We start from the raw sequence: 18,684 nt of genomic DNA, 5'->3' as shown, positions 1-18,684 counted from the left end.
TTGGGTGCTGCAGGGGTTTCCTAGTATCCCCTTTGTCTAGCATCTCATGTAACATTTTTTATGTTACCCTTTTCTCACTGAATGGCTGGTGGCAGTTTTTTCTTTTTAACTACCATGGTGTGCATTTACCGCGGGTCTCGTTCGCAGCTGCAGTAAAGCACCCAAAGGTGCCATTTTTGTCAAAATGGCCCCGGCTTCTTTTTTCGCCATTTCTCTGTGGAAAGGTCCTTCTTGAGATTTACTCTGTGCGCCAAACCAGGTTTGGTCCCCTTGTTCGCTTTGCCAGGATTCACAAGTGAAGCCCACCTCTGGCTTCAGGGTGTCTGGGGTAGGCAGGGAGTGAGGGAGGTGCTTGAAACTCCCTGTGCTTAGTCTCCTTGGAGTCCCAAATGCTCTCTGTGGTGATTGGCCGGCTGACTGTCCGGCAAGGACAGCCACCCTGCTGGGTGACTGACAGCTAGGCTGGATTTAATGGGAGAGAACTGAATAATAGGCGAGCCTTTTCGCTTGGAAGGCAGAGTCGATCACTGGACAAAGTAACCAAAGAAGAACTTGAAGAGGACGCCTGCTGCTACTCCTGGACCGTTGGTTTGCCCGGTGAAGCCCTGCTGCAATGCCGAAAGGCCAAGTTCGCATCGACAGAGAAGCCCCTGCAAGGACGACTTCTCCACTTGAGTTGGTGAGACCAATCAACTCCAAAGTAAGCCACATGGACATCGATCTTGGAGCTGGTTGAATTTCCACAGAGTTGCTGCTGGAAACCGTATTGCCTGGGAGAGGAACACCAGATTATGTGTGTTGCTTTTAAGCTAGCCAGGAGCTCCAGGAAGATCCTCCAGACTCCCAGGAAGCAGGACTGACCGAGCTTGAGCCCCCTCAACAGAGTGCGGGACCCCAGACACAAGGAGAGTCCATCTTGACTGCCAGGAACCGCAGTGTTGCTATTTGCTGTAGACGCTACGAGCTGAAACACTGAACAGCCACTGAAAGTGAAGTTTGCTGGTTCCGAGTTTTGACCGTCCCAGTGCATAGCCGGAGTCCCCCGACATCCTCCCTCTTGTCCCCACGACTGAGGCCCAGGAACAGTGAGACCTGCAGAGCTACACAAGACCAGGAGTCATCTGCTGCATCTTTTCTTCATCGTTAAAGGTACTGAACAAAGTCTAAGATAACTTACCTCTTACTGTAGAATTGCTTGCATCTTCTACTATTCACAAGTCTGATCAGCTTGTGGCCCTACATTTGATAATTCTTTTCATCAAAGACTCCTAAGAACTTGTGCAAAGACTTTTCCACTTAACTACCAGAAGTGCTTCATCCCATATAAGACTTTTGCCCATTGACTTTCGCTTAGCCTATTGTATTGAACAACTCTTTCTGGAGGAATCTAAAAGTATTTGCCTGCTTAAGAATATTTGTGGTCTCTTGTATGATCTAACTAATCTTTTTCTTTTGACTTATTACTATCTGATTCTAAATGCAACAATGATATATTAATGTCCCCAGCACCCTAGCAGTTGAAGTCACCTGAGGGTGTAGGTAGTGTCTGTGTGCCACCGCAAAAGGGTATCTACTGATTTAGAGATAATAAGAGTGTGTATTTCATGAAGTGTATTTGAGTGTTATTATTATATTGCTCCCTTTTGAAGAAGGCTTATTCTAACTGACTGATAAATTAATAATTGTTTATGCAAGAAACCGTCAGTGTAAGAGTTTATTTGAATACTTGTAACTGTAAATCTCTGTGGATCTCCACTACAGCTCATATTGACCCCTCTTGAGATAAGCCTGGCTGCTCAACGTGCTACGAAAACTGTGTAGTACAAGCTTATACCAAAGGTTGGGTTTCCTATACTTATAGTCAGAGTTGTTTGTAGTGTTCCCAGAGGGTACTGCATACAAACTTTGCCTAACAGGTAGCCCAGACCCCCTCATAGATGGGTAATAATTCCCTCGTGGTGGCAACGGCCAAGGCAGAATTGATCACTGTTAGGGAGAATTCTCGTTTATGGCTAATTTCCTTCACTTAGTGAGTCCCCCATCAGCTTTGCTGGACTTCTGAAGTTTATTTTTTTTCCACTTGGTAAGAGTGAGAGCTTTTCCCCCACTCTTACCTGTGTATTGCTATGTGTTTCTACCTATTTTTGTGATTGTGGACTCTGAAGTACACCACTTCAGTACCCCCCCTTTTTTTTGTGTGTCACACAGCGCCTTCAGTGCCGTGGCACAGGGTTGTCTCTGAGACTTCCCTCGACTCCATTTCTGAGGCGACTACCGTCCCCCAGAAAAGGGGTAAAGTTACCATTAACTTTACTTAGTCAATCTACCACAGATCCAGTACACCCCATCTTCCATGGAGTACTGGAAAGGGTTCAATTGTATCCCTTTGTATCTGTACCTCCTAGAGCATTGTTTCGCTCTTAACATTTAGACTTGGTTGGTGGCAGTGGTATCTACCCTACCTTTTCTACCGCGATTATATTAGATAAACGTGGTACTGTTCTTGGCTATTATATTAGCCTCGAACATAAACCTGCTTGACCAAATCGTGTTTATTTTGGCTCCGGTTGGGTTTATTCGCCATTTCTTTTTGTTAAAGTCCTTCTTGTGTTTTACTTTGCACGGCAAACTAGGTTTGCCTTCTTAGTTCACTGTCTTTTGGCAGGCTTCTGCTCAGAAGCCCTCCTCAACGTGCCTGGGTGTCTAGGTGGGCTGAATGTGAGAGAGGGGTGTAGTCACCCCCTGTACAGGGTATCCTGGGAAACCCAAGTCGCACTTTGTCATGATTGGCCAGGGTAGTTGTCCGGGCTGAACAACCCCCTGCTGGGTGATTGACAGCCAGGCTGTGTGAATGGGGGTTTTTCGCATAAAAGGCAGGTCTCTTGGAATCGAAGTCAGAGAGTCGCCACTGGAACTACAAGGAACCGAAGAGAAGCGGAGAGAGCGACGGCTGCTGCAACTACCCCGTCCCGATGAAGCCCTGCTGCAGTCCTGAGCTATCTTCCCTTCAACGACTTAGAGAAGATCCAGTCCGGAGTCTTCTTCCCTTGAGCTTGGTGGGGACAACCAGCTAATCTTCTACAGCCAGAGGAACCTCTTCCTTAGTCGAAATTGCTGCAGGCTGCTGTAGTGGTCTGGATAGCCATCTGAAGAGCCTCTCCCCTTTTTAAGGAGCACACCTTTTATTCTTCATCGCTGCTGCCGGCTTCATCCCTGTGTGGTGCAGACCCCCTTCAGACGTCCGCCTTCATAATGAAGCTCCAGGAATCGTGGGTCTGCGGGAAACCCAACAGGAACAACTGCCAGAGCACCAGCTGCACCATTGGAACAAGGTACTGTGTTCTACTTGAGGAAACTGGGTGAACCCCGTTTCTTCATTTCCAAGGCTTGCCCTTGTCTTCCCTCCTCCTTATAACTTTTGCTTCTGAACATTAACAATATCGAAGTACATTTTGTCTACGTTGAATCGTGAACTGTCTGACTGTGTGATCTTCGGCAGCAGGCCCCGGTGTCTTTCGACCCTGACTCCGGCCCTTTGACTTTTGAACTCCTGTCTGAGTGTTTCTTGATTCTGCCTGCCTAACCGAAATATTGCCTGTGATTTTTGCCTCCAACTCCCTCTGGGTATCTCAGGTGCTAAGTGTGTTTTGCCCCGGTAGCTTTTCATGTCACGGATACACGTTTATTTAGTAGACCGAACTGTCAAAAAGTGATCGCAACCATATTCGCGGTAACGTGTTTTGTTCGTAACACCGGTTCATTCAAACACAGGGTACTTACCTTGAGAGTTACTGTACAAAGTGAATTGGTTAGTTGTAGTGTATTTAACGTGTGGTTTTTATTTAAGTTTAATAGAAGTGTTGTATTTATAACGAATGGTTTAAAAATAAATGTACTTATATTTTTCTACCTGAAACCTTTAGTCAGTGTTTGCTTGAGTCACAGTAATTGTGGTCCCTTTGTGTAATCACTGCTACTGCTCATATATTCTTGAGATAAGCCTGGCTGCTTCGCCACTGCTACCACTCTGAGATAGTAGTACAGGCTTGTACCAAAGGTAAAACTTGTATTGCCACCTGTGGTCTTAATTGTGTGTAGTGGTCCCTAAGGGCACTGCACAGGATTCTGCCTAATAATCACCTACCAACATTTCTTGGAATCGTTGGTGAGAACCATTACGGTGGTAGTGGACATCGCAGACACAGGCTTCAGATAGATGGGGAACAGTGTTTGCCTTTGTTGGCAGTGGTTGATGGCCACCATCTTTTGCCGGGACGTTAATGCAAAGATGCTCGACCTGCCCTTTGACAGCGAAAATGTGTTCAGAAAGGCGGTCGACAAATCCCTTCAGGCCATAAAGACGGACACTGAGACGGCAGGTTCCCTTGGCACTCTGCAGCAGCATTGCCCGTCGTCTTTTCACTTCTACAGCGGAAAAAAGAGCATATCATCCAAGGGATACTCAACATGGTGCAGCCAACCTCCCTGCTCCTCCATGCATGAAGCCTACAGCGGTCTCTCCCAGATTTACGGTAGGGTAGGTCTATGTTGCTGGCAGGCGCAGGCACCCAAGCAAGCCTGAGCCAGCCAAGACATTGGGCCCCCACTCGTGCACCCTGGTGGGAGGCCGGCTGACTAGCTTCGTTAGCGAGTGGAAGAAGATCACCACCGACAGATGGATCCTGGACGCTCTCGCCCAGGCACACACCTTGGAGTTCCAACGCAGGTGCCCTCGTATTTCACAGGTTCCACGTCAGGAGCAGCACATTCCTCAGCTCCTAGGAGAAATGAGATCCATGTAATGGAAAGGGACGATAGAGCACAGTCGCTCTCGGGCTCCTGAGTCTTTTCCAGATCATTGCTGGCCAGAAAGAAGACTTGGGTACGCATTGGAGACCCATCCTAGACCTATGCCGTCTGAACAAGTACCTGAAGTCCCAAATATTCAGGATACTCACGTTGCAACATGTGCTCAGCCAACTGGATTTCTTGACATCATTGGACCTAGAGGATGTGTACTTCCTTGTCCCCATCCACAGGAAACATTGGAAATTCCTAAGGTTCGTGGTACAAGGCCAACACTACCAGTTCAAGGCCCTACCGTTTGGCTTAAAATCAACCCCAAGGGTGTTCACAAAATGCCTGGCCCTGGTGGCAGACCTGGATGATTGGCTGATATGTGCCCGCTCCCAGGAACTGGCCGACGAGAATACAAAGGAAACAGTCTGGCTACTGACAGAGCTGGGGTTCTCCGTAAACTATCCGTAGTCCTGTTTAACACCATTGCAGAATGCGCTGTTCCTCAGTGCCAGACTCAACGCTGTGGCTTGCCTGGCATCCCCCTCAGAGGAGAGGCTAGCGCCATTCAAGGGAAGGTGCAGCGACTGTCGGTGAAGATGGCCACGGTTCGGCCATCAAGTCGTTGCTGGAAATAATGTCGTTCTGCATCTACCTCGTCCATCTCTGCAGGTTGCAGATGCGACCCCTACAGGAATTCTTGGATGCACGTTGGATACAAGTGGCTGGGATTTTTGCGGACAAGATCCCCTCCCTCAACAAGGAGTTCTGGCGGGCGATAGAGTGGTGGAGGGTACGCCCCCACATCGCCCAGGGGATGGGATTTCAAACCATGCCATGCCCTGAAACAGTCACCACAGGCACCTCTCTAGAAGGTTGGGGAGCTCACACCAGACGTCTACACGCCAGAGGTCTGAGCTTCCAGAAGAGAAGGATCTTCACATCAACATCCTGGAGCTACGGGCAATGTTCTGGGCCTACTGTCTCTGAGCGGCAAGGTGGTGAGGATCTTCACGGACAACACCACCACCATGTTCTACATCAGGAAGCAAGGGGGCCATCCCCAGCGCTCTGAAAGGAAGCTCGGGCCTTTGATATTTGGCCTTCGGTCAGGGGAGGTTCCTCATCCCGTTCCACCTGGCAGGCGTTAGGAACACCATAGCTGACTCCCTCAGTAGGGAACTGCGCTCCTGCCATGAGTGGGAACTCTGTCAGGATCAGGTCGGCAGTCTGTTCATCAATTGGGGCTGATCTACAATCTTTTTGCCACGGAGGCAAACTCAAAATGCCAGAGGTTTGCCAGCAGATTCCACCAACGTAAGAGCATGGGGGACGCATTCTCCTTTATCTGGGAAGGTCTGTTTCTGTATGCTTTTCCTCCCATTTCCTGTCCTGCTACGTATGATAAACACACTCAGACAGTGTCGGTGCAAGATGATACTCATCGCCCTTGCATTGCCGAGGCAGATTTGGTATCCGGACCTACTGAGCCTGTTGGTCGCCTCCAGTCAAGTTTCTGGTACGTCCGGATCTGGTCACCAGAGAGGCGCAATCCTTCATCACCACCCAGGATCTCTGAACCTGAAGGCATGGCTCCTGCAGCCTTAGAGTTTGGAGGTTATGAGCTTCCAGAAGACTGCAGGGAGGTTCTGCCAATGCCAGGGCATAGTCGACACTAAAGTGCTATGGCCATAAGTGGAAGCGTTTTTCTATGTGGTGCTGGTTGCAGAAGATTACCCCTCTGTGGGTCACGGCCCCACAGATTCTTCCATACTTGCTTGGCGAAAGCTAGTCTGGTTCACGCATCCATCAAGGTACACCTGGCGGCCATCTCAAGCTACACCAGATTCCCAGGAAGATCCTAGTTGTGGTCCCACAGACTCGTCAAGGAGTTTATCAAGGGGCTTTTTTGATCTTTCCCGCCAGTGAAGGGGCCTGCCCCGGCAAGGGAACAAAACATAGTCCTGACAAGACTCATGGGGGCACCTTTCGAACCTATGCATCAGGCCCCACTCAGGTTTCTCTCGTGGAAGACTGTGTTGCTTGTGGCCTTCACCCAGACGAGTGTGTGAGATCCAGGCCCTGTCCTGCAAGCAGCCGTATTTGACTTTCCACAAATAAAGGGTGTTGCTACGTACGCACCCCACTTTCATGCCAAAGATTCCTTTCAGAATTTCACCTCAACGAACCTTTGGTGTTGCCTGTTTTCTTCCCAAAACCTTTGTTGCTGTTAGAGAGGACCTTGCCTTCGCTGGCGGTTGCTTGGGTCTTTTTAGTTTTCGGAAGACTTCTCAATTGGTTATGAATTTTGGACCTGTGAATCATGGTAATGCCTTGTCCAAGGCTTCCATCTCAAGATGGCTCTCCGGCTGCATCATGCACTGTCATAGGCTGGCTAACCGGCCTCTGCTTGGCCGTACAAGAGCCCACTCCACCAGAGCAATCACTGCAACAACAGACTTTCTTTTTGGTGTGCCCCTGCTCGGCCGCTGCAGGGCTGCAATGTGGAGGTCCACGCATACCTTCACAAGGTTCTACTGCATCGACAGGGATTCCAGGGAGGAGTCCAAAGTCGGCCAGGCAGTGCTACGCAACCTGTTCGCTTGAGGTGAGTCTAGTCCAGGGATAAGTGTTGCTGATTGCTTCTGTTGAGCCTTGCCACCTCCCGTGGTTGTGTTATGTGTGTTAGGGAGAATACTCATTCTTTGGCTAATTTCCCTTGCCTATAGAGTCCCCCAGCAGCTTTGCTGGATTTTAAGGGTTTGTTTTTTTCTCCTGCTAAGAGTGAGACTCTTTTTCCCCACTCTTAGACATGTTTGCTATGTGTGTTCTAGGCTATTTTTGCGTTTAATGTCTATGGTTTTTTTCTCGCCTCCATAGGAACCATCTTTATTCACATGTGTTACACAGCACCCACAGTGCAGTCACACAGGGGTGTCATAGCGATCCCCAAACATAGACTCCATCCCCTGGGACTGACTACTGTCTCCCAGGGCATGTAAAGTCGCCATTGACTTTACTAGTCAATTTTTGTGAACTAAACCAGTAAAACCCATCTTACTATGGAGGTACTGGGAAGGGTTAATAGTTTTTCCCTTATGTTCTTTTTCGAGAGGGTACCGTACAATCCCTCTCTCAAAAGTTTCTGGCTGGTGGCAGTGGTTACTACCGTAAATATTCGACCGCAAATATTTTCCTATAGGATTTTCCCATTGTTCGAGGCTACCACATTTTCTGACAGCCTCTAACATACCGCCGGTGTAGTTTAATATTAACTTTACTCCGGTAGGTTTTATTTGCCAGAACTTCAATATAACTTCTTTCTCGTGTCTTTCTCTAAACTCCTAACCCAGGTCGGTGATCCTTTGTTCGTCCTTTTGGCAGGCTTCTGCCAAGAAACCCTCCTTTCGGCGCCACTGAGTCTGGGGTGGGTCCATTGTGTGGGAGGGGGATTAGGACCCCTGGACAGGGTTGCCTCAGCAACCCATCTCGCACTCTATCCTGATAGGCTGGAGGGTCTCCCGCCAAGAACACTACTCCACTGTGTGAGTGTGTGAATGACAGCTAGGCTGTGTGAATGGGGATCTTTTTGCATAAAAGCAGGGTCCTGAGGATTGGAAGAGCAAGACGTCGCCACTGGAACTAAGAAGCCGAAGAGGAGAGAAGCCAAAGACATCTGCAACGACTGAACCACCGGTGAAGCCCTGCTGCAGCGTCTCACCACTTTTCTCCACACGACGAGAATAGATCTTCATCTGCAAGAGCCATCTTCCCTTGAGCTGGTGGGGCCAACCAGTTTGCCAATCGCCTTCCTGGACCTGCTCTGGTCGAATCGCCAGTACCCTGTAAACTGAGATCGGATAGCCAGGCACAAGTCCACCCAGACCGCGATTTAAAGGAGCGTACCTTTTATTCGTCGGGCAGCACCGCGGCTGGTTTCATCCCTGGGTAGTGCAGTAACTCGAACCTTCCTCCACGACGAGAGCCTCTCTTCCTCTGCTGGATCCCCCGAACTGCAGGAACTACCAGGAACAACCGCTACCGCTGGAGCCACTTCTTTATTTTAAAGGGTACATTGTTCCGCCAGGCCGCCCTTTCTGCGTAGTAGTGCTAAAGGTGTTTTAAATCCTTTACCTACCTGTTGGGTTGGCCGCCCCTCTCTCTTAACATTGTCTTTCACCTTCTGCATCCACCTTTTCAAACCATTAACCAAAGACTTGACTGCAGCTAAAAGAACATTTTCCTCCTGGGCCATTGCCCTGTACCACTGACTCTGGCACAGGCCTATTGACTCTGGCTAAATTTGTTAGAACTGCCTTTTCTAGATTGCTTCTCAACTAGAACTGTGTTGGTGCACCTACTTCCTATAACCACCTTTTCCTTCCCACTTTTATAACCTGTGAAGTGCGATTTTGCTCAGTTTTAATTTCAGTATTCTTTATGCTAAAGTACTGCCTTGCCTAAACTTGTTCACAGACTTATGGTAAGTGTTGCTAGGGTGTGTTAGAAGATATTTCTGTATAACTTGTTCTTTCCCTCCCTTGTGAGAAATGGCTAGAGTGCCATTTGTGTTTGGTTTTCACTGTGCCGTTTTCCTCAGTTTTCACTCTTGCTCAAACTTGTCTACATTTAACTAGGGAGTTGTGTATACATACTTTTCTTGACTGAATTTAACTTGCTTAATAACTGTGATAAATGTGTTTAACTAAAAGTGTATAAAATAACTATATATATTATTTTTACTGCAAGCTTTAAGTCAGCGTTTCCTTGTGCCATAGTGCTGTAGCCCTATTGTGTAAACCCTGAATACTGCTCATCTCCCTCTTGAGATAGGTCTGACTGCTCAGCCACAGCTACCAACTAAATCTTTGTGGTACAGACTGATACCAAAGGGGATTTATTTCTCTCACCTGTAATCCTAATCTTCTGTAGTGCTCCCTAAGCGAACTGCACAGGATTCTGCCTAACAATGCGTACTGCTGTTTATTCGTTATTCATGAGCATGTGAATCCTTGCCTGACCCCATGCTGGAGAAGTTTTAAGTTACTTACCTGTAACTATTGTTCTCCAGCATGGGTCTGGCATGAATTGGGATGCAAACCCTGCCTCCGCCCCCTTTGCGGCTCTTCTTCCTCATACTGTGTGAGGTACCCATGGGTGGGAGTACAACCCTGTGCACCTAGTGCATGTTTTTGGGCACCTTGTGTGGCCCACATTATAGGCTGGTAGCAGCTCCATGCTGAATTTGACAGGTGCTCTGAGTATCCTCCATTTTGGGATACCCAGGCCCTGCCGTTGGAATCGGTTGATTCCTGATATCAAACAAGATGGCCCCTGTGGCCTCTTGCTTTCTATCGTCTGTTACCTTTTTTCCCAAAGTCCCGGGAAGCCCTGACTCTGTCCTTTCCTCCTGACTGGCTATTGGGTGGAAGTTCCATATATGATAGTGTGGGGAAGTCCAGGCCAGACTGGCTGGAGCCTTCCCAATGACTGTATGTTGTGGGTACGCCCATGGGGTGGGACCTAGGTGAATGGAGTGTGTGATGAATACGCATTTCATGTTATGGGTGTCTAGTAACTGGTGTTTGACACAATAACTGAAACTACCCGGCCCGAAACTGATATGAATGCATTGTGGAGTGCTGAATGGCAGAGTGCTTGTCCGAATCCACATTCTGTGTTGCGAGTGTCTGGATGGAGAAGAATGGCCTGAATGCACTGTGAGCCCGATTGGCTGCCTGACTGCATGAATGCCCTTCTGAATGATTTGTTGCCTGAGTGTGGCCCAGCAGAGTGAATGGGAGATCAACAGTATATCTGGGGGCCTCTCACTGATGGAAATCGTTCAGAAGCTGAAGATGAAGTTGATACTAGATGCTTAACCTTGAAGCCCACTGGAAGTAGAAGAATTGCTGTTGCTGTCCTTCGTCAATCTGAAATCTGCTGTGCCTTCAAGGAACTGTTCCAAGAGAGGACCTGGCTAGGAGACCTCTCCCCGAGCTACAAGGTACCATTGTGCACCAGCTGATCTTTGCCAAAGCTCTCTGGACATCAGACCCTCGAAAGACTGCCGACCGGAGATGGGGACCACCGCGTAATCACGAAGCGAAACACCCGGAAATTGAAGTCCATCACTGCCAAAGACCGCCATCGCCGACCAGAGCCGCAGTGCTCCTTTGCTGAAGACATTTGATACAAGGACTCCCTTGCTCATCATTGTCGACCGCTTTCGCCCTGCCGGAGAAAGTCAAGACCGCCAATGACTGAGGAGAATCCACCAGTGGGTTTCCCACCACCCGAACTCCACAGATGGCGATGACCCGACGCCCTTGCTGGGCCAAAGTTCTGCATCAACTCTTTGCAGCAACGAACGTTCATCGTCAAGGTGCACCGCACACCTCAACTTGCAGGACGTTTACGACAGATCGTCAACGAGCACCGCAAGAACTGAAGCTGCCGCCGCAACGACCGTGTTCACCCTTTCCTTCACCGACTCTCGGCGACCCGTGGCTTCTGCCTTAAAGGGACTGCATTCAGGAAGGGTCCGTCGACGACTCATCGAAGAACTCTACGAAACCAAGTACTTTGGGGTTGTAGAATCTTTTAGGAGTCGAAACTACATCGATCATAATTGGACTGGGCTTGTCAAATACGCTTTATTTACAGGTTGACCAGGTGAGGGGGATCCACACACAGTTGGACACGCATGTGCGGACACAATACATTAGAATTGGCCTTGTGTGTGGTCTGATGTTGGGGGCTGGGTTTTTCTGGAACCAGTCCACATCATGGCCAGGTGTGTCGGTTGCTGGGCAAATGCAGTGGTCAGAGGCTGTCCTTATTGGACAGCACCTGTTAAGTTTTAAAGGTACAGATCCTTGCCATTGGCGGAATGGTGGCAATTCCAGGCCAGATACTGAATAAGGTTTAAGTTACTTACCTGTAACTATTTTTCTCCAGCATGGGTCTGGCATGGATTCACATGCTTGTGAATATTCCCAGTTGTCAGGCTGGGAATCCTCAGTAAAAGAAAAAATAGTTTCATTTTCAAACTGTATTTCTCCTCTAAACCAATCACTGTCCTCTGGGTGATACTGTCCCCATCCAATAACAGTCCTCTCCCTAAGCCCCGCCTCTGGCAGCCATCTTCTTAGACAGAACTGTGTCTAGTTGGTAGGGACCCAGTATTCTGCCATTGCTTGATTTAACCTGCTTTCTTTCGCCGATCTATCGTTGATACAGCTTATAATCGGATTCGTATGCCAAATGAACTGTTAGCAGTTGATGCATTTCAAAGGAATCGATAGTTAAGAGTGGTACCACGTAGATCTGTATATATTTGCCATTATAGTATTGCCAGAGTACAAAGTGTGTTATTGTGATTGTGTATATAACCTTGAACCTTATTTATATAAAGACTGTGTTTTCACTAACATAGTGTGTGGACATTCCTTTGTGAGTGCTTGAGGGCTACACTGTACTTAAGAACCAGCCTGCATCACCTCCTGAGAGCTTAAGTCTTGGTTGCTCGACCACGATACCAAAATAGAGAATCTTGGCTGGGGTGCTCTGTGTCTCTACTCTGCCATATAGAGAGCAGGAGTACAGATACCCCTCCAGTCTTTACATACTGCCACTTTACATGCTTACCAAATCTGAAGATGGCTGCCAGAGGCGGGCTTAGGAAGAGGACTGTTATTGGATGGGGACAGTATCACCCAGATGACAGTGATTGGTTTAGAGGAGAAATACAGTTTGAAAATGAAACTATTTTTTCTTTTACTAAGGATTCCCTGCCTGACAACTGGGAATATTCACAAGCATGTGAATCCATGCCAGACCCATGCTGGAGAACAATAGTTACAGGTAAGTAACTTAAACCTTATTCAGTATCTGGCCTGGAATTGCTACCATCCCGCCAATGACAAGGATCTGTACCTTTAAAACTTAACAGGTGCTGTCCAATAAGGACAGCCTCTGACCACTGCATTTGCCCAGCAACCGTCACACCTGGCCATGATGTGGACTGGTTCCAGAAAAACCCAGCCCCCAACATCAGACCACACACGAGGCCACTTCTAATGTATTGTGTCCTCACATGCGTTCCTCGTCTTAGATATATTCTGCGGCAACAGCAAAACGGTAGCTATTGTTCACCATTAGGGTTGCCGTGTGGCTTTTTCATCAAGAGCCCCTCTGCATCGGGCCGTACACGACATTGATACAAATAGCGGGCACCACACTCTGTGACCTCCGTTCCTTTTTTCTGCATGCTCCGCACGCAACAATCGGAACACTTCACACCTCAGAATTACTCCTTAAATCTTAAAAAATGTCAAAGCTAAAGCCTCCAGACTTTAAGCATTTTTAAGATTGCAAAGTTAAAATGTAGATCAACGATCCTCGCATTTTATGCTTGTGGTCTCTCGGTATCGCTTATGAGACGCACTATTGTGTCCTATGTAAATGCATGATGCCGAAGGCCTTGGAGAGGTCACCGATATTGAAGCTTGGATGATCTTCAGCTAAACCTCAGAGTACTACACCTTCGAAGGTATGTCCTTCTGATGAGAAAGAGGTAGAGTTGGCCGACTTTCAGAAAAAGAGAAATTCGAGAAAACATAAGGGATTTCCCTCACTTATCTTCAGAGAAGAAGAGAAGGAGACCTGGGTCCAAATCATCGCCACACAGGCAGCAGGTAAATAGAAAATGGGTCGGAGCCAACCGTGCGAATTAAAGACTGCATGTACTCTGTAAGAGGTAGTCTAGTGTGCTAAAAGGCCAGAGTTTGATGTCAGAAAAACCTTTGAAAACCCCAGCCTTGTTAACGGCAATGTCTATATCGACACTTTTGGAATCCAACCCAACGCCATCTTCAAGTGGCTCATTGGCATCTACGCTAGAAGACCCATTGGTGCCACGTTATGCGCCAAGGTAGAGAAGAGACTTTATCCCCTTTTGATGACCTTTTGGACGATGAGGTTGAGGAAACCCCTTTTGAGTTGGATCCCATGCTGCTAAAAAAATCCTCCTGAACCTTTCTTGAAGGATTTAATGATGAAGGATCTGCCTGAGATCTGAAAGGGGTAAGTGGTCTGAACACTTCCCACGAAGGCCCCATATGCATCCCATGGCACCATACAGGTCAATCATGTGTAAGGTGTCCAAGGCCTTTGGTTGGGGACCCCTGAGCACGTTCGTTTCAGAATATGACTTGACAGATATTCTGGGTATGGGTACAGTACAAGTGACATCCTTACCTTTCCCTGATACCTTAAAGGACTCTATTATGAAGCTTTGGCAAATGCCCTGCACGGGGTGTTAGGCAGAATCCTGTGCAGTACACTTAGGGACCACTACACAAGATTAGGACTACAAGTGGCAGTACAATTTCACCTTTGGTACAAGCCTGTACTACACAGAAAAAGTGGTAGCAGTAGCTGAGCAGCCAGACTTAGCTCAAGAGCAAATGAGCAGTAGTAGAGATTACACGAAGGACTACAATTACTGTGACTCAAGCAAACACTGGCACAAGGTTTCAGGTGAAAATAATGTAAGTACATTTATTTTTAAACCATCTGTTCATAAAACACTTCACTTCTATTAAATCAAATCACGCTGTAAATACACTACACAAAACCAATTCCTCTTGTTCAGGCAAATTCAAGGCAAGTACATTAGTGTTTGACGGACCAGTATTGTGAAACAAAGACGTTACCAGTGGTACATACACAATCACTTTTTGACACTAATGACAGTTCGGTCTTACTAAAGAAACGCGTACCCGGGGAAAAAAATGCCACCGAAGTCAAACACACTTAGCACAAAGAATTAAAATAAGAGACTAGTTGGGAAAAATCATAGGCAATGCTTTTGTCAAGGCAATACAATCAGAGGACTCGCTCTAGGGTGCAGATAAAGTCAATAGGCCTGCGCCAGTGTCACGGGAGCAGATGCTCTGTTGTCGAGGATCACACGTTAAGAACAATCCGAGATTCAAGATGCCAGGAGTACTTAGATATTGTCAAAAGGAGGCAAAAGTTATAAGAGAGAAGGAAGAAAGGACAAGCCTTCGTGGAGGAAAAGGGTTCACTCCGATTCCGTAAGGTCGGACGAAGAGAACGACCAAATGTGCACAGTACCTTATTCCGCTGAAGAAAGCTGGTGCCACGGCAGTTGTTTCTGGTAGTTCCTGCAGACTCACAGTTCCTGAAGCTTCAGTCGTGGGGCCAAGAAGGACGACATCTGGAGCGATCTGCACTACCCAGGGATGAGACCAGCAACAGCAACTATGAATAAAAGGTGCGCTCCTTTAAATCAGGAGAGGGCTCTTCTGATCGCTATCCGGACCACTACAGCACTGTGCAGTGATTTTGACCCAGAAGAGGATTCTCTGGCTGAAGAAAGGTGAGCTGGTTGATCCCACCAGGCGCAAGGGAAGAAGACTCCGGACTGGATCTTCTCTTGTCGTTGAAAGGTTGATCGCTCAGGACTGCAGCAGGGCTTCACCGGGACTGCAGTCAGCCGTCTTCTTCTCCGCTTCTCTTCGGGTCTTTGCAGTTCCAGTGGCGACTCTGACTTTCAGCCCAAGAGTCCTGCCTTTTATGCCAAAATCCCCCATTCACACAGCCTGGCTTTCAATCACAAAGCAGGGGGGTTGCCCAGCCCGGACAACCACCTCAGCCAATCAATACAAAGTGCGACTTTGGTCTCCAAGGAGATCCTGTGCAGGGGGTGACTACACCCCTCCCTCACATTCAGCCCACCTAGGCGCCAAAAATAGGGCTTCTCTAGGGAAGCCTCAAACGAAAGTGAACAAAGGAGGCAAACATGGTTTGCCGCGCAAAGTAAAACACAAGAAAGATTTTAACAAAAAGAAATTGCGACGAAACCCAACCGGAGCCAAATTAAAACTAATATGGTCCAGCGGGTTTCATGTTCGTACCTCCAAGAGGTACAGATAAAAAGGGATAGTAGTTAACCCTTTTCCAATACTCCATGTAATAGGGGGTGTACTGGATCTGTGGTAAATGTGACTATATAAAGTTAATGGCAACTTTACATGTTTCTGGGGGACAGTAGTCAGCCCCAGAAAAATTGAGTCCTTGGGAAGTCTAAAAGACAACCCTGTGTCACTGCACTGAAGGTGCTGTGTAACACACAAATATCAAGATGATGCCTAGGAAGTTGGTGAGACTCCATAGCCCATGAGCACTAAAAGTACAACGCACAAAAATAAGCTGTAAGAGTGGGAAAAAGGTTCACTCTTATCAAGTGGAAAAGAATAACCCCCAGAAATCCAGCAAAGCTGCTGAGAGACTCACTAGGTAAGGGAAATTAGCCATAGAATGAGAATTCTCCCTAACACTGGACGAGAAGTAAGGGGAGATCTAACAAAAAAGTACAGCCTTCATCCTCGATCCTGACTTTCTCACAAAGCACCCTAGCCCTGAATGCCTAGTGTATATCACCAGCCAAATCGTCTACCTACCCATCCTTACCCCCAGAAAGGAATGACAACAAGATGGAAGCCTGGCCAAGAATTATTTTTTCTTCAGGGAGCATGGAACTTGAAGCAGTGAACAACTCCTGTGCTTAGGCCAAATATGCCCACATTTTTAGGGCAGTCATTGAACAGGCCACAGAGGATTTCCTAGAAGGGGAGAAACGAGATAGCTTTCTTAATGTAATTGCAGATGGAAATTAAGCAATATTCCAGACTTAGAAATCTGGTTTGGAGACCGCTGGTTGTCTGGGAAGAGCAATGGCCACCAGTTCAGTTTTTAGGTGCTTCTCATGGTTGAGAAAGTTTGAATTTGCACCCTATGTTTAATCCAGGTTACTGGATATTTTCTTTGATGACCAGAAGAACCTCTTTGGCTCGATGACCAGAAGAACCTCTTTGGCTCAAAACCTTATGACGGTCTTGAGAAGCTACAATCTTCCAAGGCGGCTGCAATGTCCCTGAGTGCAGCAATTAATCAAACGACCATACAACCTCCCTCATTTTGGAACAAACCTTTTCATTACTATGGCTCTTACATTCAAAAGGGAATAGGTCAATCAGCCAAAAAAGCAAAGATGATTTCCCAGACCTATGAGAGGCAGAGGCGGCGAAGGCAAGTCAGTCCTTTTCTGTCTCATCAGGTTCAGCAGCGACACCAAAGCCTTCCAAATCTCACTCCTCACCCTATTATGAAGAATGGCAAAACATTACTTCGGATTCAGGGGTCAAACAGATCGTCTCTCAAAGGTACTGTCTTCCATCCATCAAACTCCCCTACCCTGAAACCAAAATCTCCAGGCCGCTACTCCAACAGGAGATTACTTCCCTGCTGTACGCAGGTGCTATCATAAGTAATGTGTTCTTTTCCTCCATGACCATTCTTTTTTTGCGCAATTCAAAATGTTACATGACAATAGTTTTTTGTTTAGTTGTACTGCTTTCAATAAATATGTGAAGTTGTAATTGCTTACAGGATGTCAATTTCTTCTTTCTAGGATTACAGAAGCATCATCGACTCCCCAATGGATTTCACAACTGTTAAGGAATCTTTAGAAGCAGGAAATTATGGCTCTCCAATAGAGTTGTGCAACGATGTGAGACTGATTTTCAGCAATTCCAAATCTTACACACCAAGTAAAAGATCAAGGGTATTTTCTTTTATTTCGTATATTTTAATGTTATATAAAAAAAAATGTCAGATGATTCTTTTTACCCAAAGATTCCTCACCTTTCAAATAACTCGAGCATAGATAGGATTTATAAACATGAAATTGGAACCCCAACCTCTGACACCTGATGTGATATTTCTGTTACTTGAACAACTTCCTTTAATTGGTGCCTCACAATTGCTGTTTCGCGAACTTGCCACTGTTTGCAATGTATTTAATTTTTTAATTTGTTAACAAATCTCTTGTCATTTCTACCTATAAGACTTGAAGGTTCTAGACATGAAGCAATTATAAGACGACGCCAGTGTTGGATCCACAGCATTGCTGTACTAGTTCGTCCCTTCCCCTTTCCTCAATCCTTGTGGGCGTCCCCCAACATGGGAATGGTACCAGAACCTTTGGAAGTGAAAAATGAGCATAGCGCACAGAGCCACGTCTGCCGCCTCACCTCAGTCCCTCTTTCCGCACGGACAATGTCGGACCTGGCAGCTAGTTACAGAAACATTTTCATCTTTCTGTGTGCTCCTGTTCTTTTCTTCTAATTTCGACACCTCCTTCTGTGCCTTGCCACCCCCGGTGCATGTCATCCGCAGGAGGATTTCCGTGATGCGCATCCAGCGATCAGTCATTCCCGGCCCTGGACCCCCATGCGCTCTGCCTTGAATGCCTGCAACCCGACCACTGAATGGGACGCGTGAGCGGCTTGCAGCTCTCTACAGCAATGATTCTTGAAGAATTTACTTTCCCGCTGGCGAGAGATCTTCCAACTCTTACGTCGCGTCCACTTTCCTCCATACTGTATGGGCGTCCCTTCCAAGGGACGGGAGACGGAACCTTTTTCACCAGAAAATCCTTTTTCCCCTATTAAATTTAGAGGCGCGCTGGGATGCGGCCCAGGGAGCATGCACTGCCCTGATTCTGCCATCCGGTGCCACACCTCAGTCTCCTTTTCCGCGTCGACTGGAACAGGCCGAATTCACTTGCACTCCTGGGTTTGGCTTCAGCCATGTAATTCCATGCGCAGATGCTACTTCTCTTCTGTCTTTTTTGTCATTCAGGTACTCGGTCCTCAGGCATCACGCTCCTCCCCGGCGCATGTCGACTTCTACAGGGTTCAGCAGGTGTCCATCCTGCAATGGGTTCTTCCCAACTTCAGACCCCCACTACCCCTCTGCCTATGTTGCCTTGGCTCAGACCACAGTTGGCAATCA

At 47.4% G+C, this 18,684-nt stretch overlaps 1 protein-coding gene across 2 annotated transcripts in view; it reads left to right on the top strand.

Moving 5' to 3' along the window:
- PHIP (pleckstrin homology domain interacting protein) overlaps window positions 1-18,684 on the top strand; it is a 2,101,228-nt gene that overhangs the window by 1,766,846 nt on the left and 315,698 nt on the right. For both annotated transcript variants that reach the window (XM_069606291.1, XM_069606290.1), the window contains exon 36: window positions 17,300-17,452. In XM_069606291.1, coding sequence (XP_069462392.1) covers window positions 17,300-17,452 — 153 coding nt within the window. The remainder of the gene's footprint in view (window positions 1-17,299; window positions 17,453-18,684) is intronic.

This window comes from Ambystoma mexicanum, chromosome 4p, assembly GCF_040938575.1.
Source record: "Ambystoma mexicanum isolate Mex_15411 chromosome 4p, UKY_AmexF1_1, whole genome shotgun sequence".
In the NCBI taxonomy this organism is placed as follows: domain Eukaryota; kingdom Metazoa; phylum Chordata; class Amphibia; order Caudata; family Ambystomatidae; genus Ambystoma; species Ambystoma mexicanum.
The sequence above is the reverse complement of the archived record's forward strand: the minus strand, read 5'-3'. Positions and strand labels throughout refer to the sequence as shown.